This window comes from Ixodes scapularis, unplaced genomic scaffold (genome assembly GCF_016920785.2).
Source record: "Ixodes scapularis isolate PalLabHiFi unplaced genomic scaffold, ASM1692078v2 ptg000007l_1___fragment_2___debris__unscaffolded, whole genome shotgun sequence".
Classification (NCBI taxonomy): domain Eukaryota; kingdom Metazoa; phylum Arthropoda; class Arachnida; order Ixodida; family Ixodidae; genus Ixodes; species Ixodes scapularis.
In genome coordinates this window covers 51,396-74,243 of record NW_024609888.1, presented here as the reverse complement: position 1 = coordinate 74,243, position 22,848 = coordinate 51,396, and the positions used below count along the sequence as shown (strand labels likewise).

General features: G+C 41.7%; 1 protein-coding gene across 1 annotated transcript; it reads right to left on the bottom strand.

Annotated features, from left to right (window-relative positions):
* Positions 1–1,260: 1,260 nt before the first annotated feature.
* Positions 1,261–22,488, bottom strand: LOC120838900. The gene is made up of 10 exons (XM_040209023.3): positions 22,101–22,488; positions 21,320–21,366; positions 17,869–17,907; positions 15,765–15,800; positions 13,693–13,789; positions 10,306–10,448; positions 5,591–5,638; positions 3,936–3,971; positions 2,776–2,965; positions 1,261–1,356 (listed from the first exon to the last, which is right to left on the bottom strand). The coding sequence occupies exons 1-10, from the start codon at positions 22,165–22,167 to the stop codon at positions 1,352–1,354; spliced, it is 708 nt and encodes a 235-aa protein (XP_040064957.1). The 5' UTR covers positions 22,168–22,488; the 3' UTR covers positions 1,261–1,351.
* Between the last annotated feature and the right edge of the window lie 360 nt (positions 22,489–22,848).

Sequence of the window (22,848 nt, the reverse complement as noted above, 5' to 3'; positions counted from 1 at the left end):
AATAATAATAAAACTAAAATAAACACATGGACGGTTTCTTCATTTTTTAGCGTATGCTGTTTGAGTGGAATGTAAAAATTGATTTTTGTGTACAATTCTATGGGTTATAAGTAACCTAGAACGGACACAAAAGTGTCGTCTGGTAAGTTCAATCAGGGTCATGGTTCAATTAGGTTTTACACAAGAGAAGGTAGCTCATGTGTAAACGGCGCATTTTAATACCTATCATATTGGATTACCTTTTGTGTAGCCTGGTAGGCACTTCTGCCGAGTTAACACAGCCCCTACAATGGAAAGCTCTACCGAAAGATAATAAGCAGATGCAATGGGCCTTAAATAAAAGACCCTGGCAGACAACGCAGACGACGATAGCGCATGGAAGTAGTTTGTGCGCACACACGCTTATTCTTGCTTATATAGCCTCACCGCTTCGTGAGACGGTGATAACCGACCAGCTGGTGGACCCTCCCTTGACGTCATTCAAACAATTAACCCAACAATTCAAACAATTTACCGTCGGCTTACGTCAGCGGGCTCAGCCACATTACGATCGCGAAAACATCACGTCCACCGCCGTAAAAGAAGACCACTTGCTCCTCGCGCACACAGTCGCCCCTGAAGAAGAAACCAAGCAGGTTTCGAAACGTTGGGCTCCTTTTTATTTTTGGTTGGCGTTCCTTCCTCCTCTTCTAATTGTTCTTACCCAACCAGGCAGATTTCTGCCAAATGTTTACTTTCAAAACAATTAACCTACACAGTTCATTCTGTCTTACTTAAAGGCACAAGTTTGCCTGCTTAATCATATTTTTTCAGTGTGGCATTTTCTTATCCTCTTGTGTTTGTGGCAATATGGAAATTCTTTCAGGAGTTTTCTATTATTTAGGGTAAAGCAACCTCGTTTAACCAAAGAATTAGTGTGATTGTTATCTGCACATAGGCCGAGTGAAGTTTCAGATAGCTTAAATGGGTGTAAAATAAATTACTAGTAACTTGATAAATGCCATAGGTCTGCACTGATCTTCATCGCGAACTTGCGAAGCAAGAGCCAGACAAATATTGAATAAAGAAGAATAACAAACCATGTTAAACTACGTAACTGGTTATTTTATTTGCTTCTTTGGAAGGTTTCTGAAACAAAAAGTGACTCCTGATCAAAGCAAGTCCTCGGTGAGTTCCCAAAAGATAGCTTGCATTCTGCTTGGTCGCCGCTTTCAGCATTTAGCACAGTCCGAGCGACAGCGGCTAGGTGGAGCAACTTGCCGCCTGACTGAAGCGATCCAACCGTATCCTTGTACCAAGGAGGTTCCTCTTTTTCCGGACGGAAACGGTATACAGGAACGCTCTGAAGCTGTTAGCCTGCGAAAATTCAACCCAGAATTTTAATGTTAGTTCAATCACATGTCTGAAGTTGATCTATGAATCTCTAACCCCACGTATCTAATGGAGTTCAGGTATCGGATGCTTTAGCTCCAATGAAAATAATAAAAAGGAAAGCACAACTGCATATGTTGTTGAAATATTACAACATTCAAAAATTGAAATTCTACAAAGTTCTGCTGTTGTATGCGTTCAAAAGAAGTTTCATGGTTGGCAAAATTTTGATCAAGTTTTTAAGATGTTCAATATTTGATTCCTATTTATACGGAATCAACTGTACAATAGCTCAGAACCTTTGGGTTTGCAAGAATGTGTTCGTGTAAGACCACAGCATCACCTTCCTTAGTACTTAATGCGTAAATAACTTATAAATGTTATTCGATATCTAAGTCATAAATGTTTGAAGGCAAACCTCAAAATTATGTACAACGTGATTCTAGTGTTCTTCCTTATTTTGTAACCTCGAAGTCCTGTGGACCCCGGTACTGACGTACTAACCCTTGCAGTTGAAGCGGTCCAAAACCGTTCGGCTCGCTACATCCTCACTAACTTATCACCGCATCACTAGCGTAACATCAATGGAATTGGGCCTAAAACTGCCAACGCTTGCTTTGCGCAGAAAAATTTTTCGCTTATGCCTGTATCACAAGCTATACCATCATAACCCTTTCCTACGTGAAAGGTTACTAACGCCTGCACCTTACATCTCGTCACGTCTCGATCATCAACATAAAATGGACGTACCCTCGTGTAAAACTACATCTTTTCATAGTTCGTTCATACCTCGCACCCCTCTTGACTGGAACCACCTTCCAGCCTCTGCGGTATCGATTTCCGATGGTGTGGCGTTTAAAAACTGTATTGCCAATATTTATATTCCAGAATTTGACTAACCTATTGTTATTTTTCTTGTTCTGTTTCATGTGCATATCTTAGATTTACTTTATATTATGTAACCCACTCCCCTCTGTAATGCCCTCGGGCCCTGAGGGAAAAATAAATGAAATGAATAAATGAATTAGCAAGCAAAGAACTTTGAAGGAAATAATTGTGCTTTCTGATGTCAAATGTGACAAACGTTTAAGAAAATATTCCCACTTCCTGAAGGTCAGGTTGAAAATTACATGTTGGCGAAAAAGATTCCGCCCTATAACGTGTAGGAGGCCCTACTTTTATTTGTATCCAGCGATTTCAAAACGGCGCAGAGCCTGTAGCCTTGCTACGTGGAGTTCATCATTACTTTGAAGAAACTAAAACTACGACCCAGTAACAGAAGAAATTATGAAGAGAAAAAAACACTGAAATATTCGAAGAGCTTAAATTCTTCATGGGTCCTTAGTTTTGAAATTGGTACATAAATGAATAAGAGTCAAGAGTGACGCCAAAGGAGAAGCTTACACGAGACGACTGAACCCAGGATGTTGTCGGTGAGCCCACGTGTGATCCTCGTAACGGCTCGGAAGAGAAACCCGAAGGGAAGTGCGTTGCCGAGCTCTGTCACAGCCGAGTTAACGATGTCTAAGAGAGGGCAGACCAGGCCACGCGCCAGACCAAGCCCCATCGCTCCTGGAGCCGCCCCCAAGATGCACTGAAAAAGAGATTTGCGGAAGATAGAAAAATTATTTAGCGCAAAAAAGGCCAAATCTGCTGTAAACTTTATTAGCGGGACCTCCAAGGTCGCAAGCATATTTAAATGGCAACAAAACCTTAAGGTGCCGTTTTGGTTAGACAGAAAGCTCAGGAATCGTGAAGCTCTCGTTCTTGCTAGACTAAGAATTCGTCTCACATCAATAGCGCTGGTCTTCAAACTGTGCTTTAGCGATATTTTTAGGTTACCTTAACTTTATATCTATATCGGCTAAAATAACTGCTGTGAGGGCGGTGTAGCTTGAAGAAGACTAGTTTTTTTTTTTTTAACTTCTTGTACGGAGGAACGCGGAGGCTTCGACCGGCTCTATGTAAAAGTAGACAAGGAACCAGATTGGCTATCTTTTCATGCTATGACTGAGGCTGACGTGAATTTAGAGGGATCTCTTGTCAAATAGACATCTTTGCGAAGAAAGTATGTTATAGGTTTTGTATCCTTATAAATAACAACTCAGTTGCAAGGCGTAGGTAGCTGCATCACGAATGCAGCCATGGCAAGGCTACCTGAAATTTTTCGACTGGAACAGTTAGGAGTAAATAGCGTATCTACGCTCAGAAACCATGGCAGCTCTTTACAAAATTTGAGAGCGTTGTTGAGGCTGGGTGCCTGGGATTTGAAGATAAGGCTTCTGACTTCTTTGTTTTTGTTGTTTTGCGTGCTTGGAAGTTTAATCGGAAAATGCGAATATCCCTGATGGTGCCTTATTTTCAGGAGGCACAGAGAATCACAAAAACACACAAAAAATGTCCGGTTCTGCTCTCGAGCCACGCCTCACAGTATACGTCTCTTAATTGTTTTAAATTTACTTTATAAAATATAAGCTTAAGAACTCTCAGAATCGCTGACATGCTGTCTTTCAAATGTTAATTACCATAAATAATCGCTATCAATGGATATATTTTACACTTACCCCGACCGCCTGGACCAATTCTGTCAAGATGGGATCCTGTAAGGCAAAAAATTAAACACGTTTACAAATCTCTGTAACGCGAAATTAGAGCGCAGCTCTTGAAGAGGAGGAGGGGAGAATATGGAGGCAAGGGTATGCTTTCCTTCTCCCCTCCTCCTCCTCTTCCCTTCTCCTCCTTTCTCCCTTCTCCTCCGTACCCCCTCCTTCTCTTGCGCTCCCTTTCATCCCACAGTTTCCCCGCTAAATGCAGCTGAGAAATTGACGCCACGGGACCTCAACACCAATTCAGTTTCCCCGCTAAGTTTAGCAAGGGAAATGACGTCACATAACTTGTTGCCACGTCACCTATGAACAAATACAGTTTCTCCGCTAGATTTGGCGGGAAAATGAGCTTCGGTAACCTCAACACCAATTCAATTCTCCGCTAAATTTAGCGGGGAATCGGGGAATTGCATTGGTGTTGAGGTCACGTGACGTCCATTTTCCCGCTAAATCTAGCGAAAGAACGCAATTTTTCTGCTAAATCTAGCGGAGAAACTGAATAAGTGTTGAGGTCACGTGATGTCAACTTTCCCGCTAAATTTAGAGCGGTTACGTTGACGTCGACACTGACGCCGTGAAACCAGGAAACGGGCGCCTTAGAGCTGCGCTCTGAAAATGGACGAACAGTGAGATATGGTGTTACTTTGACGCAGACATGTATGCGTTTTTTTTTTTAAGTTATGTTTTCTGGTTATTTGGTCAAATAGTTGGCGGTTGCCATAATGCATTAGATAATAAATTGAGAAAACAAATAAAGACACCTGACTTCAGATGAGGCGTTTCCAAACCATCACTTCTAAATTGTCACGGCAGCACGCCAATCTTCAGAATGAAAACAAGCTTTGTGTTGAACACGTTTCACAGAAGCAGAAATACGGACTTTCTTCTTACTCTCCTCAAAATTAAGAAAAATATTTGCGAAAACGTCACAACGCCATTACTTAGTTACGGCTTAAAGTATAGAAGTACGTCTAAAATGTATACTTCAAATATGCAGACGAATAAACAGTACCGATGAATTTGGAATTTAACTAGACAGTTACCACAAATCAACATTTGGCAGAACCAAAATTCAAACTCCGACCCTTTCCATAACCTGTGAGATATGCTTAGTACGACACAACCTCGCCTTATTTTTCGACGCTTTTTATCAGTCCAATGAATGCACCGAAACAGCACCGAAACAAAATGTATCCAGTGAAAGGTGTTCCAGAGGCACATGCCACCTTTTGGAACGCGGTGCGATATTTCTGGTCTGAGGAATGTTAAGTTTCACTACTATATTTATAGAGTAAACAGACCTGACATATAAAAAAAAAAAAATGAGTAATGCGCCTTCTATTTCAAAATAGATTTTTTTTTAAGTGGACTGCGGGGCACATTACGAGTTGTCGGAGCCAATGCAGGGTGGACAGACGTCCCATTTGGTCGTAGTGCGAATGGGACGAAATTCCAAAGAGACTAACTGCGAATATGCCCGAATGCGAAAACCCCGGGTTCGATGTCACCAGAAGGTTAAAACGAGAAGGTTCAAATGAGAATTGGAAAAATGAGAAAGCGCGAAATGCGAATAGGATGTTTCGAGATACACCCTAGAGGAACAGTAGTCTTACCGAGATTGTTTGTCCATTTTCGCAAAACAGAAGAGTCCTGTTTAGACACTGCAAAAACAAATGCATAAATTAAGAAATTATTTCCAGCTCTCAGGTACTCGTGCATGAATCTAAAATTGTATCAAGTCAATCAACTATTATTACGTTTATCTTGCTATGCGTTTTGCGTAAATTTAGAAACTCGTTCGCGGGCACATTTGGCAGGGTTGTAATAAAATGTACAATTTCAAGAGTGAACTCTGTTTTTAATATAAACTTTCTTGAAGTAACAAACATCGAAATACTTTACGCTATTTAAATACAGGGGTAACAGTCATATTTCTCCATAACTTGTCATAACTCTCCATAACTTGTCTAACAACCTCTGTTTTAGCGCACTTCATTTTGCGATATCAGTCAGTCCTGCGGATAGTCTAGAGTAAAAGCATGGACGTGTACACAGCTCTTTCTGCTTGCAGTTCGTAAACAAAAGTATTCAAGTAAATTTTATTTGAAATGTTAATCTTTCATCTTTAAAATTAATCTATTTTTCCTAAAGCGGGGCTGAAAATAAGAATACTAATGACGAGCAGTCCGCGAAAGAACTGAATATCTAGTTAGTAACAAATGGGGATTAACATAACAAAACAACCGTAGATAAAAAACGTATGTTTTACTGGTTGTTTATTATAAAGTTTATATTGCTACAAGGTACTGCGGTGGGCTAGTTGGTTCATACTTAGTGTTTGAACAGCGCAAAGACGACGGGAAGATAGAAGAGAAAAGGACAGGACGAGCGCTGACTATCAACTGATGCTATTTATTCAGAAGAGGATGAAGTGCGCGAGACTCGAGAGTGCCAAAATGCACTTTTTGCATCAGACACACGCGCGGCAGCTTTTTGCACGGGAATGGCCTGTGCCAGCAGGCGTCACCCTTTCTTCAACCGAAAGCGCACCCAGAAAACAAAAGAAAGAAAAGAAAAGAAAAGAAGGAAAAGAAAAGAAAAGAAAAAAAGAAAAAAGAAAAGAAAAAAGAAAAAGGAGAAAAAGCACGTGTTATAGTTTGCTGACCCAGGCGTGGTAACCTTCGCCACCTGGAGACCATTGAGCGTGCGATTGCCGCCTTTCTTCTTTAAAGCCTAGTTCACATGCAGCGGTTTTGGCTAAGTTTTGGCCCTAGAGCGGCGCGATTTCTGCCGTCGCGGCGCTCTGGCCAGCACCAGTAAAGGGCCGCCCACACTAGCGAGAAAACGCGCGTGGCCCGCCGATCGCGGCAAGTAACAAAATGTCGCCGAAGCACAGTCAGCGCCACGAGCGCGTGCAGAGACACGCCCTTTATCTTCCCGCTTAACCGATTTATCGGCGCGCCGGGCGCGTTTTCTCGCTAGTGTGGGTGGCCCTCAATTCTGCGGCACGAGCGCCGCGACGGCAGAAATCGCGCCGCTTTAGGGCCAAAATCGCTGCATGTGAAACCCGCTTTAGGAGCCTTTGTGTAGATTCTGCGCATTGTGATGTCCAGCGGTCTTCGCCTGATGGTGACCAATGATCTTGGAAAGTGTCAACTAAACTAAGGCCTTTCCCGCACATGCCTAGGTAGCTCTTCAAGGAATTCTATTTCTTTGGCAAGCAAGGTTATTGATGGAGAGCTGATGGCTCCTTCCCCTCTTTTGTATATCGAAAAGGCCTCCACGATCTCCCGCGTCCTAAAGTCGTGATGTCTTTTTAGGATGGTACATTGACCGAATAAAGGGGAGCACAAACAATCGTTGCAATGCCTAACCAAGTTACTGCCTGAGGTGTTTCCTATAGAGGCGGCATGTTCCCTCAGTCGATCTTTGATACATCTTCCGGTCTGCCCAATGTATGAACGACCGCAGGAGAGAGCTAAGTCATATACGGCACCTTCTGTACATTCCGTGAATTGTCTCGCGTGCTTCTTCCCGCATGGTGTTTGGGAGATGGAGAGGGATGTAGAATTCACCTTTTTGCACATCCGGCCGAGCTTGTTGGGTGCCGAAAACACAACTCTCACTCGTACCTTGGCTGCAGGCTGCAGTGCGAGCGGCTAAATCTAACGAAACTCGCTTCATCAGTGAGGAATTGCAAAGGCCTTTCCCTGGAGGCCTTCTTTTCGGCCAAGACACACAAGATGGCTTGCCCTTTTCGGGTCATTGTCTTGGAACGAGGAACATGGCAGCACCTTCTGGGGTACTACCTCCAGAAATCCTTATTCGTCTTGGAAGTTGAAGATCCCTACTTGGTCAGAACACCGTCCATGGTGTCAGATTACCTTCAACAACTTCCCAAAGGGAAGGTTTTGGCCTTCTCTGTGGACATTAAGGACTTATACTATTCCCTTCCTCACGACTCTATTTGTGAAACAGTCAACGACGGCATTGATAGATATGGACCTCTAAAATTTCAGAACTCAGTCGGTATCGCAGCTGAGGACTTCTTGAATCTCCTCATGCTTTACTTACGCTCCACAACAGTAGTGTTCAGGAGTGAGTTTTACCGGCAACGCGAAGGTGTTTGTATAGGATCATGCATAGCCCCGGCGCTCAGTGATCTACTCCTAGCCTTCTATGACAGATTATTAGAAATTTCACTCCGGGACTCGTCAGTCATCAAAATATTTCGATACGTTGATGACTTTCTTGTCTTGTACAGACCATCCGATGACACTGGATCAAAAGATGTGGGAGATATTTTTGATAACTTCACGTCTACTCTTCGTCCGTTCACTCTGACAAATGAGTTACCCGAGGAGCAACAGCTGCGATTTTTAGATTTGACACTTCTATTCGGAGATCATGTCTGTTGGAAGTATTCGCCCCGCTCTAAAAAATCCTTCCTTCCGCTTTCATCCGCACATTCAAAGCTAGTCAAGAGAGGCATTGCGGTTGCAGCCATAAAAAACGCCCTTCACAGGTCTTGTCACCACCAGGTCTCGAATAGCTTTACCACTCAAGTGAATCGACTGAAAAATGCGGGCTTCCCAGATCATATTATATGCAGCGTGGCGGAGAGGCTTCTACAAGAGTCTCGTAGCCAAGCTGAACCTTGTCAAAACGTAACCAAGGAAAAGTTACCCACGGCAGTCATCCCGTATCTTCATGGAATCTCCCACAGCCTCAAAAGAACTGCAGCCAAGGTAGGAGTCAGAGTTGTGTTTTCGGCACCCAACAAGCTCGGCCGGATGTGCAAAAAGGTGAATTCTACATCCCTCTCCATCTCCCAAACACCATGCGGGAAGAAGCACGCGAGACAATTCACGGAATGTACAGAAGGTGCCGTATATGACTTACCTCTCTCCTGCGGTCGTTCATACATTGGGCAGACCGGAAGATGTATCAAAGATCAACTGAGGGAACATGCCGCCTCCATAGGGAACACCTCAGGCAGTAACTTGGTTAGGCATTGCAGCGACTGTTTGTGCTCCCCTTTATTCGGTCAATGTACCATCCTAAAAAGACATCACGACTTTAGGACGCGGGAGATCGTGGAGGCCTTTTCGATATACAAAAGAGGGGAAGGAGCCATCAGCTCTCCATCAATAACCTTGCTTGCCAAAGAAATAGAATTCCTTGAAGAGCTACCTAGGCATGTGCGGGAAAGGCCTTAGTTTAGTTGACACTTTCCAAGATCATTGGTCACCATCAGGCGAAGACCGCTGGACATCACAATGCGCAGAATCTACACAAAGGCTCCTAAAAGAAGAAAGGCGGCAATCGCACGCTCAATGGTCTCCAGGTGGCGAAGGTTACCACGCCTGAGTCAGCAAACTATAGCACGTGCTTTTTCTCCTTTTTCTTTGTTCTTTTTTCTTTCCTTTTCTTTTCCTTCTTTTCTTTTCTTTTCTTTCTTTTGTTTTCTGGGTGCGCTTTCGGTTGAAGAAAGGGTGACGCCTGCTGGCACAGGCCATTCCCGTGCAAAAAGCTGCCGCGCGTGTGTCTGATGAAAAAAGTGCATTTTGGCACTCTCGAGTCTCGCGCACTTCATCCTCTTCTGAATAAATAGCATCAGTTGATAGTCAGCGCTCGTCCTGTCCTTTTCTCTTCTATCTTCCTGTCGTCTTTGCGCTGTTCAAACACAAAAAAAAAAAAAATTTATATTGCTGTTTAGGCCATTCGCACAATGACCATTTACCATTATGCTTGACTCATCCTCCGTGCTATTAGAAATAAATACCTAATGATGCGAATACTTTAAATGCAGTAATGATGAGCTATGAATGATATTATGCGATAATAATAATAGTGAATATGTTGATGTTACGGGGAATGTTGAAAAACAGATATGTTTATAAATATTTCGCGAAGACAGAAAACATGATTTATTTTAGGTACTTTTTATACAGCATTGTTCTAGCATTTTTGTACGTGTTTTTAAGAGTTTCTGTATTTTTGAACCGCATAAATGAAGATTTTAGAGGCAATTATTGGATTTATTTCTATAAGGGGCTTAGTTCATATAATTTTGAATTTAGAGTGCAGCTACAGGGTACTTTTAATCACACTGAACCATTACCTCGGTGGTATCTAGGGTAAACAATAACTTTTCCCTGGAGCCTTCACATCTCAATTGGTCAGAAAATGCTGCTCAGTGAGTGAGACTGCTTGAATTTACTTTCAAGCTGAGGGGAAAATTCATCAAATTTATTATTAATCGTTTTCGTAATTATGGCAACCATGTGTGGTTAAGTCTACGATATTATTTCTGTGCCTCGCTCACATGTCCAATGTTGAACACGCTGGGAAGGCTGAGCTGAATCGGGGCGCTGCAGACCAGGTTTCCCGGACTGAACACATTGCAGGGGAGCAGACGAAACCCAAAGGGCCGGCAGATAAGATTAGAGATTCCAGCGATGTCGGCGGCTGTAGAAGAATGAGAGAGCAGTGCGGTAATTCCAGTCCCTTGTAGAGAACAACATTTCACGCATGAAAACATATTGCTCATAATTCTCATGCTTTTAAAAAAAATACAACCGCAGAGACTTTTACCCGTCCGAGCTCATGCAATAATACATTTACCAATGGCAGCTGTCCTTTGAAAAAAAAAAAAAACACGGTTTACACCAAAACAAAGACAGGCAAAAAAACTGACGCGGTATTGAATGCATCATTTACAGCAAATACAAACTGAATAATATGAACGAGGCCTTCTGCAGGCACGTGGCCTGCCATTTCGTGCTGATGTTTCTGGCAGATTTTCTTGTCATTACACTAAGATGCTACGTAGTTTATTTCTTCATTCTGGTTGTTGGTAAAAACAAGAGCACTGACGTCTGTTACTCGACACTGCGTTCCAGAATTACCTCATGGAAGCTTTATAATATCATATGCTCGAGGACCCACACAAAATGAAGCGCGCATATTTTTGCATATTTTCTACACGAAAAGACTTGTTGCGAGGTAACACATTTTACAGATGTAGGTCATCGAAAAAGAGTAAGATCATGTAATGAAATAATCGCAAGAGTACTCTTACTCGGGACATGTCTATTAAAGAAAAGAAAACAAAAACAAAGAAAAAAAAACACCAGTGGCATCTTCTTGGCAGAACAGTACAGATGCAGCAGAGTGAGTTGTTTTTTACATTTTATTACCTCATTTTTAAGCGAATATAATTTAAGCTATCCCAAATGCTGCAGGGATATGTAAGGTGCATGGGATTAAGTTACAGCTACCATGACTTGAACGTCCCGAATAGTTCAATAATATGATCGACGTCATCATCATTGTTATCACCACAGTCATCTTTATGACGAATAAGGTTTTATCCGGACTCAAACGAATATAAGTAAAGGCGAATCTAACATGCATGCTTTATAACATAAATGCCTAAAAGTAGCTAGAAGAAACGTGTACTTTTGAAAATAGCAAATCAATGTCGAGGATCATACACTTGTTTCATCACTGTACGTATTGTGAAGGTGATAACCGCGTGGCAATTGACACTTTGTCAACGCGGTGCACCAGGTTTCGCCAAGGAGTCACAGTGAATCAATATGCTGCCTAGAATTCAGAACAATCCTCGATAAGACCCGCATGTCTCGGAATTATTAGCACCATGGCACTTAGACAGGATATCGTGACATTATATGAGACCTTGACGTCACTTGCCATCACTTGACTTCAGGGTGTCATTTGGCAGTTTGACGGCTTTATATAAATATCCCCCCGCCCCTCTATGTGCCGTTCAAAGACCTACTTACTTTGCCCGCAGGTGGAGCTTGAAGACGCCTATAAATGCTATGCATCTACCGGGTATCCCAAGTAGCGGCCAGGATTGTTAAATCGACCACCAAATTCGATTTCTTAACCAATCGCGCTGCGATACTGCGCAGCGTTGCCCACAAATGGTGCTTTCTTTCTTTTTTTTTTTATTTGTAAAATTTGCAAATAGCGAACTTACCGGAGCAAAAAGTAAAAAAAGAAAAAGGCTTATCTCCTATCGAAACATAGCGAAGCCACCGGTCTTCAAACATTACCGCGCTGTTTCGCACAGGAGACAAGAGATGGCGCAAGCGGTCGCGACGCCAATTGCCGCCAGAGAACGAGCGTACGGCGCCGAGAGCCGGCCTCGTTAGCAGACAATCTTTTCGGCTCAAAAGCGGCAGCAGCTTTTTTCATATGAGTAGCCAATGTATTATTTTATCATCCTTAATAATAAAACACATTGAATGGACATATAATCGATTAAAAGAAGGATTTGTCTGGTTATTTTAACTTTTTTTTTCGTGGAACTTATGCCGTCCTCTTTACAGTTCCTTGTTACCGCACCTGTTTTTGTTTCTGTGGCTGTCGCCCCCTGCGGAACGCGCGCCGCTCTTGAGTCGAAAAGATCGTTTGCTAAAGACGCCGGCTCTCGTCGCCGTATGCTCGTTCGTTGGCGGCAGTTGGCGCCGCGACCACTTGCGCCATCTCTTGTCTCCCGTGCGGAATGGCGCCGTATTGTTTGCAGACCGGTGGCTTCGCTGCGTTTCCATAGGAGCTAAGCTTTTTTTCTTTTTTTACTTTTTTCTCAGGTAAATTCGCTCTTCGCAACATTTACAAAAAAAATGCACTATCTGTGGGCAACGCTGTACAAAATCGTAGCGCGATAGGTTAAGAAACCGAGTTGTAAGGTCGATTTAAAGGGCCTGGCCGCTACTTGGGAAACCCGGTAGATCACCTTGGAGAGAGTGCCAAGGAGACAACCAACTTTTCATTTAGATGTCAATTTATACAAGTGACGAGCGCGTGATTTTATGCATCCATGAGATCTATCGAACTCTATTGAGAACAGTTAAATTTGTGTTTGACGTACCGAACCTTGGCCGGTCTGTCTAGTAATCAAAAACTGGAAAAGTGTTAAAAAGTTAACACCAACTTTTGGAAAAACAAACCAATTTTTTTATAGTATCCTAGGTAGTGCTGTCCTTTGAGCCAAAATTTAATGTCACGCCAGGAATTTGGGGCCTTGAGACGAACGAAGAAGCCAAGGCAGAGTCACACTTAAGCTTCATTGGCGAAACTCAATGTGTCTTGCCCTAATTTGCCAAACAAGTGAAGTCAGGCTTTACTGGGGATCCTTTGGCTGTCATCTGGCGTTTTTTTCGGTTTTTATATGGTGACCTATGGTCTACATCGCCCCCCCCGCCCCCCCCCAAAAAAAAAAGGAAAAAAGAAGAGCCAAATTAAGGCTTTACTACATTTAGTTTGGCTGTCATCTGGCATCTTTAGCTCACGTCTGGCACTTTGGCAATCGTGTAGCAAGCCAGAGTACACCCATAAATATGCAAACTAAAAATACTCTGGTAGAAACTAAAGCTCTGAAGAAAAGACCACATTTGGTGTCCAAAGTATGACCCTAGGATTGCCAAGCTATCAGCCAAGTTAGGCGCTTTTCTGGCGTGCCACCTTGGATGCAAAAAAACTTATATTTTTTTAAAGACAGGTAAGTGCGTGAGGTCACTCAATAATAAGCCGCTGAGTGTTGTCACAGATGTTTTTTTTTTTTGTGATGACTTAGTCGTCTGTCCGGATTGCAGCATGCTTAAAACGTTTCTTTGAACACGGTCACACACCTGCTTGTAAGATGCTATTGCCAATAAAAAAGCTTTCGCCATTGACTCACGGATTCCGAGTCTTGAAAGTACAGCTTCTAAAAGGCCCACTACATTGAAGAGCACACTTGCAGGGTTGGCGACCTCAGGCAGGATTCCGACCACGCACTGCGTTGTAGAAAAACAAATAGTCGTAATTAAATCGCTTCAAACTCTTATAGAAATTAGATTGAGCTGGACGAGTTAATACAACGCTCGCCAACTAATGTGTATTGGTAAAGCTATATACATTATGTTTATATGGTAAAGTACAGGATGTCACAAAAAAATTAGTTGTTTTTTTTACCGCAAAAATTAGCTAGGAATCGCCGAATGCCCATTCTCTGCCCAAAGGTAGCGCTAGAGGTCACAACCAGATGCCAAAGTTTCAGCCCGATTCGGTAACTTGACACATCCTCACCTCCAGCTTCTGTGACGTCCGGGGTCCTGCAGGCTTCTATATTTGGTACTCTTCTTTTTCTTATAACTATAAACGACTTGCCCCCCTGTGTCTCATCTTTAGTAAGCGTGTTTGCTGGCGACTGTGTTATATATTGTGAAGTGACTAACCATTCTGATGTTTCTTTTCTCCAATGTGACCTTGACCGTGTATCTGTATGGTGTGACTCATGGCGAATGCAGCTTACAATACAATACAATATTTATTTTGCGTGCTTACCAACAGCCGGTTTGCCTTTGCGGTAAAGCGCAATGTAAGACTTACATTTCCGTTACAAAAAATACATCCCTAATCAAACCGATTTTAAAATCATGCACATGTGTAAAACATATGGGGCAAAGTTGTACAAAAAATATCAATGCCGCAATACTTCGTGTTAAGGACATGTTGAATTTGTGATACAGGTGACAAGTTAAGGTGATCTGGATAAAACACTCTACGATTTCTAGAACTTGTGTTAACAGGAATGCGAAAATTTAAAGAAGCTGAAGCTTAACACTAACAAATGACAAGTGATGAAGCTTTTCCTGATTCACAGTGGTGCTTCTTGTTATTTTATGAACCATACTCCTTTACAACATGTAACATCTTACGAATATTTGGATTTCATTAAATCTGCCCTGAGAAATTCACATTCAATACGTAACAAGTAACGTCGATCGCATGCTGGGTTTCTTAAAACGAACATTTTTTTGTCACTCCCCTTATCGCTTTAACTACTTACTTACAAAACACTTGTTTGCACTAAACTGGAATATGCCTCATCGATTTGGGACCCCGTACTGAAGTATTAACATCTGCAGTCGAAGAAATTCAAAATCGATCCGGCTGATTCATAATTACGAATTATCCTCGCACTGCCAGCGTAACATCCATGAAATCCAATTTGAACCCGCCTAACCTTTCATCGCGGAGAGAATTTTCCCGTTTCTGCCTGTTTCACAAGATCTACTACCACAACCATATTTTGCGTAGCAAGCTATTAACATCTCCTGATTACATATCACCATGTCTCGAATACCAACCCAAGATGGGCGTACCTTTGTGTAAGAATAATACTTCTAACAGTTCATTCATACCTCAAACTATATGGAACCACCATCCAGCGTTTGTTGTATCAATATCTGATAATTTCGCTTTTAAAAATTGCTTTAACAATGTTCGCATTTTAGCATTTCACTAATATGTACATACCGAAATTGCATTTATAGCTTATTATTTATTAAGGGTTGTTGAATTCGAGTGATGTAACTCGCTCCCCTCTGTGATGAACTCGGGCCTTGATTGAACTTTTAAATAAATAAACACATAAGATATTTTGTTTTAGCAATTGGTTTGCATCCAGAAAGCGTTTTTGATTACAATTGATATCTCACAATTTCGATTTAGTTCAATTGTTTCTATATACGTGGGTATTTAAGCGCAAACATTAATTGTAAGATTCTTTTCGATACAATCTTGACTGTAATAGTGAATTCTCTCGATCGAGCTTTCAAGCGCTTTTTGTTGATATCATCCTGGGTCTGCAAGCGCGCTTTTGCATCAACCGCCTTAAAGGCGTGAGCATTAAGCGCTTTTGGATCGCTCCAAATTCACCAAGCGAATGCCACATAAGATTCTCAGGAGTGCATGTTGTATACTCACCCGCAGAAGAACAACTAGATCCGGAAGAAGGCCCTCCTGTGGGGCATAAATTCAAAAGAGTTACCTAGTCGCTTTGGCATATCTAATAACCATCGAAATGATTTTCAATTCAAACAAGTGTCCTCGATATAATTAATGTGAAAAAGGAAAGTTACAAGAAACAAGCACACGACTCTCTCATTCCGTGGAGTGCTCTCCTCATTAATTTATAATCGATTCTGATTTAAAGAGTGATGCAACTGAAGCTGTAGAAACCGGATCACCCTTCACTAAAAACATAGGCATGCGAATATCTCAAGAAGACAACGGCGGGCTCTTCGCGCAAGGCATGAGATGACAGGGTTTTAAACAACAACGGCAATGTTTGTTTTTTATTTGGCTACTTTTCACATATATGGTCCTTCTGGTAATATTTTTATTCGGGCTCCTGCAAGGCCGACTGAACATTATATGCATTACCAAGCAATTATTGATGTTCCATTTCATAGCAGCCACCACTGCCACTAGAGGGCGCATGTTGTGCTCCAATGGTAAAACAAAATGGCTAGTTGGCGTAAGCTACCGCCCGATCCAAAGGGCTCAGCCGGATTCATTCATCCATCCATTTTTCACGTGAAAGTACATCCTTTTTTTTTTGTGGAACACAAGAGACGAATGAATGACATATCTAGGAAAATATTTGCGCCTATGAATGAATAAGATAAAATGTAGTTAATAAAAACACCCAAGAATACCCATTATAGAACATGGTTAGGGTTACACGCGAAGAAAGAGGATCGAAGGAAAGAAACACGTAGACAAGAAACAAGTGCTCTTCGTCCTCCTTGTTCCCCTTCTCCAGGGATTATTTTCGTCATCCTTGTCCAGCTCGTTTCCACCTTTGCATTAATTGGTTTCTTATTGTAACCTTAAAATGCAGGCCGTTCACCCTTGTTGGTGTGAGACTGGTGGCAGCTGATAAAAGCGGTTTGCTCTACTGGCGTCTAACTAATGAGTAGCTCAGTTGATAGAGCGCTCCAGTGGAATGGAGAGGACCCTGGTTCGATCGATACCAGGGCCAGGAGGATTTTTTTGGTCGTACACCAGTCACCTAGCTGTGTTTGGAGATTTCTGTTTTTAATTTGTCCCAATTGTTCCCTTTCTCTGGGGAATTTTTGTCTGATGCCTTTGGTCCACATTTTCACTATTTTATCGACTTGTGGGGCGCATCTTTAAACATTCTCCAACGGCACCAACTCGCCCAACTGACCACGTAAATACAAATTGTGTTGACGTCATTTGCTTTACCTTATTTAATAAATCGATGGCTGTTTCACATATATATTTAGCCACACAATACATTAGTTTAATATATATAAAGCTCGAAAACGTTTGAATAAGTAAGCGAAAAAGATACATTGAACTTGGACAAATAAAACGTTCAGCTCTTCTGAAAAGCTTTTCTACCTCACTTTCACTAAGTTAACGTGGTCATCAAAATGGCATGCAGGTTTGAACTAGAAACGCGTTGCTATTAAAGCACACATCGTAAATCCTAGCAAAATAGAGTTTACAAAAATATTTTGAGGGACGTACCGTGTAAAATATATCCCAATTTGCTAAAATTTATATAAAAGTTACTTTGGTAAAGAATGATAACCCTGATGGAACATGAAGGAACTGAGGATTTTTCTTGTTCTGATACCATTAGAATGAGGAAAAAGACACGAATAAATATTTAACTTAAACTTTCTTTCGTTGATTAACTTATAGAATGATATGATCTCATCTGAGATTCATTAAAAAATGAACAGAACTGCATTGCTAATACGTTCATAAAATGTAAAAAAAATTGTTAAACATTTTTCATTGGAGCTATTCGATCACGTCTTTATTATGTTATGTTTTTAGACTCTCCTAAGGGTGCAAGCTAACCAGTTTGGCAATCGATGCCCGAACGAAGTAATATTAGTTTTTAAACACCTAACAAAATTTTAGCAGTGAATTTGAATATAGCTTGGCTTTCGGAAAAAGTCGCTTACTATCTGTTCGAGAAAAGCAGTAATTATAAACTACTCGGAAGGAAAAACCAGATATGACATTATATGGCATTAAAAATACTTACAGATGTGTCTGGGCAGGCTCTTAAAGTAGTTCCCAGACACTGCAAAAACACAAAAAGCTTATGTCCAAAACATAAAAACAATTATTAAGTTGAAGCTGAAATACTCTGAATGAAAGGATGTCTAATGTTACGACATTGCCTCTCCAGTGGGTCAGTGCCCGTGCAAAAACACAAGATATTAAAAATTCTTAAGTAATAAATGTTTCAATTCAGAGCCGCACTAGTTAGTTTATTCGACATGTCGAATAATTTAAATCTCAAACTCATTTCTTTCTCTCTCTCTCTTTTGTACTGTTTTAATGTCATTCCAGCGAGGGTCGTATGCACAATTAAAGAGAGTATTAAATCTTAAAAAAATGAAGCACCGCAAGTTTGACCTAGATTTCTATTGGAGTGCTCCTTGCGGAAGCCAGTCTTGTTCTGCCTACATGTTTTCATTTCAGAAAGGAAAGTATTTATAAAATTGAAAAAAAAAAAAACTGGAACGTTTTTGTTTTTGTTTTTTGCACAAACCACGTGATTCTTTGTACTTGTTCTTATTTTTTAAGAATAATATTGTTCCTTGATTAATAATCTATAGAAAACAGGTAGCGAAAACAGGAAGTATTCTGCTTGCTTCACTTAAACAAATAATTTGGGTTAACATCTTCATTTGGCTTTATTAGAATGCTTTCATATATTGAATCTTTTACCAACATGATTTAAACATTCTTTATAATTTTATTATGATTCGTGGTAACTGTGTCGCGCGGTGCGCCATAACAGATCTGAAAATATTCACGAAAATATGAAGACTAACTAATATTTTTAGAAATTATTTTTGTGGCACTTAGGTGTGTGGGCTCTCTCGGTGCTTGGTCAATAACACTTTCCAAAATTAGCAATACGAAATGATGTTCCAGCCCGTAGGAACACAATTTAGGTAACGTTCATTTCAAGAACGTCCTTCCTTCAATGTCTTGATGCTAAACGTTCTCGCTCTTCTCTCCTTGCCCCACAGAGACAGGGAATTTTCATGCAACGAAGCTGATAGAGGAAGGACCAGAATTCTCTTCCAGCTTTTAGTGAATGTAACGGACTGTGAACGTCAGGGGCATAATTTGGCCAATCTAACATCCAGAACACTTTACTTTTTTTTCGTGTGCTTCAGCAGCATCCAAGCTAGAACTATCATAACTTGTCGAAGTGCAAAAAAACACTTCGACATGACCAACCATCTAGCCCAACCTCACGCCTTATTGCTATCATAACCTTGGTGAAGCACCACCCTCGAAGAAAAGTATGTTGACATGAGAGGTAGTGAATATATATATTATCTTGAGGTTGCAGGGACCAAAGGTGCATTCAGACACCTGACTCAGGTCCCGTACCTAACGCACGTCTGAGAGCAGCGCAACTCTTACATGGGACACACAGTGTATATACACCGACACGCGGGCTTGACGTCACGGAGCTGCGGCGGCGCTGCGATCGCGCCGGAGCCGGGGGGTGTGGGCAAAAGCGCGCACGTTTCGCATGAGCGTCATAGCATTTCAGCATGCCGCGAAGCTGTTTTGCCGTTAATTGCACTGAAAGGTACAAGAAAAGTAGCGGGGTGAGTTTCCACAAGTTCCCGGCAGACTCTGAAACGCATAGAAGGTGTATAATATCTGTGGATCGAAAAAAATGGTCGCCTCGCGCGAACGACCGTTTGTGCGGCAAGCACTTGAAGGCAAGTGCGGCTTCCATTTCAATCTCCGTCCCGAGGCGTATCCTCGACTGTTCCTTTTTCTTCTACTTTGAAACTTCCTCTTTTCCTGCCTCAGTCTCAGGCTAACATCAGAATGGTTAACGAAATACGTTACTCGTTACTTGCAAATAAAAGGAACGTGTTACCGCTACCGATAAAAAGTAACGCAGGTTACTTCTGCGTTACTTTTTAAATTATGATTTAACACATTTTACGGTTTTGACGATACAGGCATGCATAAGCTCATATATCAAGAAACATTCTGTTCATGCAGAAACTGAACATAATTACTTTATCTCTTTTTACGTTTTCACCTAAATACCCACGAGAAAAAACGCAAAGAAAAACATGGCTTGACGCCTAAAACACGGAAAAAATTGAAGTGTAATTTGTTGAAGACTTGAGAAGTAGTAACGAGTAACTTAACTACGCTACTTGAAATAGTAACATAAGTACGTTACCCGTTCCTGTGTCGAAAGCGTAACGAGTAGATTCCTACGTTACTGAAGAAAGTAACGCGTAACCGGCAACGCCGTTAGTTAAAACGTGTTACCGCCAAGACTGCAGAGCGAACGAAGCGTTACTGCTTGTCATGCCTTGTGGTCATGGGGGTAGGAAAAATATCATACCTTGACTTCAAGACGCTGTGTGTATTTATTTAATGAATAAATACACTTCCGCGGACCCACAGTCTGCTGATCCCGTTGGCAGTGCGGAAACCAACAAGAAGTAATCGTAGGCCTCGAGACACTTGTACGCCTGCACCGTGTCGGCCGTGAACTGGCTTGGCGAAAAAACTAAATAAACGACGACGTGAGCCGTCGACTTCGATGGCCGCAACTTCACGTCGGTATTCCAGCAGGCCTTGTTTACGGCGTACGGATCCTCGTAGGCAACGCCGTACACGCACAGTTTCTTTCGATACCGCTGCCGTTCATGCTCGGGTAGCGAGCTCAAATAGTCGGGCATAGCCTACGACATGCGTTGTCAGGAAATACGACGCCCAAATAAAGCTACAAGCGTCCCTACAACGTCAACAACGAGCGCACGCCATAGAACGCAATGGCGAAAACACGGAGAGCCGGGCGGCTTTTGCCCACACGGCTACCGCGCATGCGCGGCCTTCCGACAGTGTTGGTAAACAGAGCCGCTCCGCGTGTCGGTCTATACAAATGAAACATAAGAACGAAACAAAAGTAACAAGATATATGTACATTTCTAACACAATGAAATGACTCAGCACTTCTACACAATATTTCATATTTGCTCGAAAATATATTTCCTTATTCATTTTTTTAAATATACCTGCAGATCTTGATTTTGTTGCTATATCGGGAATTTGTGGATGCTTGTTTAAACGTTGTGTTAATTGCTGCTTCAATGTTTGTACACCATAATTAGTACGCATTTAGCCTCTAACATATTCAACACGTCTTAAGCTGTATTGGGCGTCTCTTAAGGGAAATTGAGTAACAAAGGACTCTGTATTGTTTTTGAGAGAATTGAAGATTACCTAGGCAAAGTTAAAAATTATTAACTGTTGGATAGTGCATAAATTATACTTCTTCAAACCGACATGGGCCGATTCGTTTTTTTTTTTTTTTTTTTTTTTTTTTTTTTAAGTTCGAAGCTTTATATCATTATTCGTGTGAGTGCTGCCTCTGCTAAATTCATTTAATCATTATTTCGTGTCATTCGAATACGATGTCAAAAAGGACTTACTTCTCCCAGGCCAAGCACGTTTGGCAAGGTGACGTTGATACACTGAGCTGCGTGCAAAGAAACATACAATGACATATGCAGAGTAGGGCATGGAAACATAGTTATATTAATTGCAGAACGTTACCCCCTTCAGGCTAGAAGCAACGCTTAACTTCCATAGATAAACCAACATCACGCAGTAAAACCCTGCGGCTGCTATGATTAAATACACAACGTATAAGGAATTCGGGGTTGGTTTTCACGTAAGGTTAGAGAAACATTTAAACGTTTTATGGCGATGTGTACGTACTGTCTATGCAGCCGACGTAGCTTAGACAGTGCCATTCCCGTGCCACCTTTATTGACAAACGAATAGGTTTTGTACGTGCAAGACTATCACTCAAGTATAGCGTCCGGCCTTCCTGGCAATGAACGTTAAAAAATGGCTGGGAAAATTATTTTTGGCCCCTTCGAAACTATTCAGGGAAGGCATTACCGAAATCCTTGCCTTAAAGTTGAGACTCATGCAGAACTTAGTATAAAGTCTAGTCCAACCAGACTAATCGAAACGCTTGTACCGTTAAATAGTGCAAAATGTCAGCTACAATTTATAAAAATGCGGTACTTTACTTAAAAACAAAAGCAAAGCAAAACAGTTGTCTAGTTTACAGAGACCGGCGTCATTTCCGAGTTTCCACATATTACGTTGTTCAATTATTTGCAGGAGGCTATTCTTGAAATTAATTGAGGTATCAGCGCGTAACAATCAATTGTAAGGTGCATCTAGTTCTGAGAGACTTACCCCGTGTGGCTGGTAGGAAAAACAGTGCTGTTCCCAGGAGCAGAATGCAGGTGACTGAAGGAGTCATGGCTGGTTGTATCCTCTGGTTCTGGTGCTAAAGGGCTACAGCTAGAGTGGTCTCTACACTTGGATAACGTAAATGCGTACGCCCAACCTTTCTATGTGGAACTGTTAAAAGTTTGGAATCTAGTTCAAGTTACAGATCCCTTAATCCTTTCCTCGCTACTTATATTAGGGGCAACTTTATACTCTTTGTAGATGAGGAACACTGCAGTTGTCTGCACCATGGGCTGTTTTGTACTCTACCTTAGAACCTGTACGATAGGTTGTATAGAGTGCAAGCCTTGCGAAACGTGATATGTAGAGTATTGATTACAAACACTGACTATGCGCTTGCAAAGCGAATTTTTCTCTGAGACGGACTGGCAGTGTGGCGTCTTTTAAAGGAGTGAAAAACAAAAGCGGTCGGAGATGTGTGGCAGAATATGACAAGAGCTGTCAATTTTTCTGTATCTTTTTGTGTTGTTTTTGAGGACTGCGTTAGCGACCTACCAATAGAGGTCTCCGAATGACGATGACAAATCAAACAAAGGATCTGCGTCATGGGATTTCCTTCCGGTACGAGGGTCTTCGAGAGTTCCCGTGATCCCCCGAGCCGGGTTCACGTGTCTCAGCGGCATCCGTTTTAAACAGACGTTATGTTTGTTTAAGTCGTGTGACTGCCGTTACAGTTAGTGTCGTGTTTTCC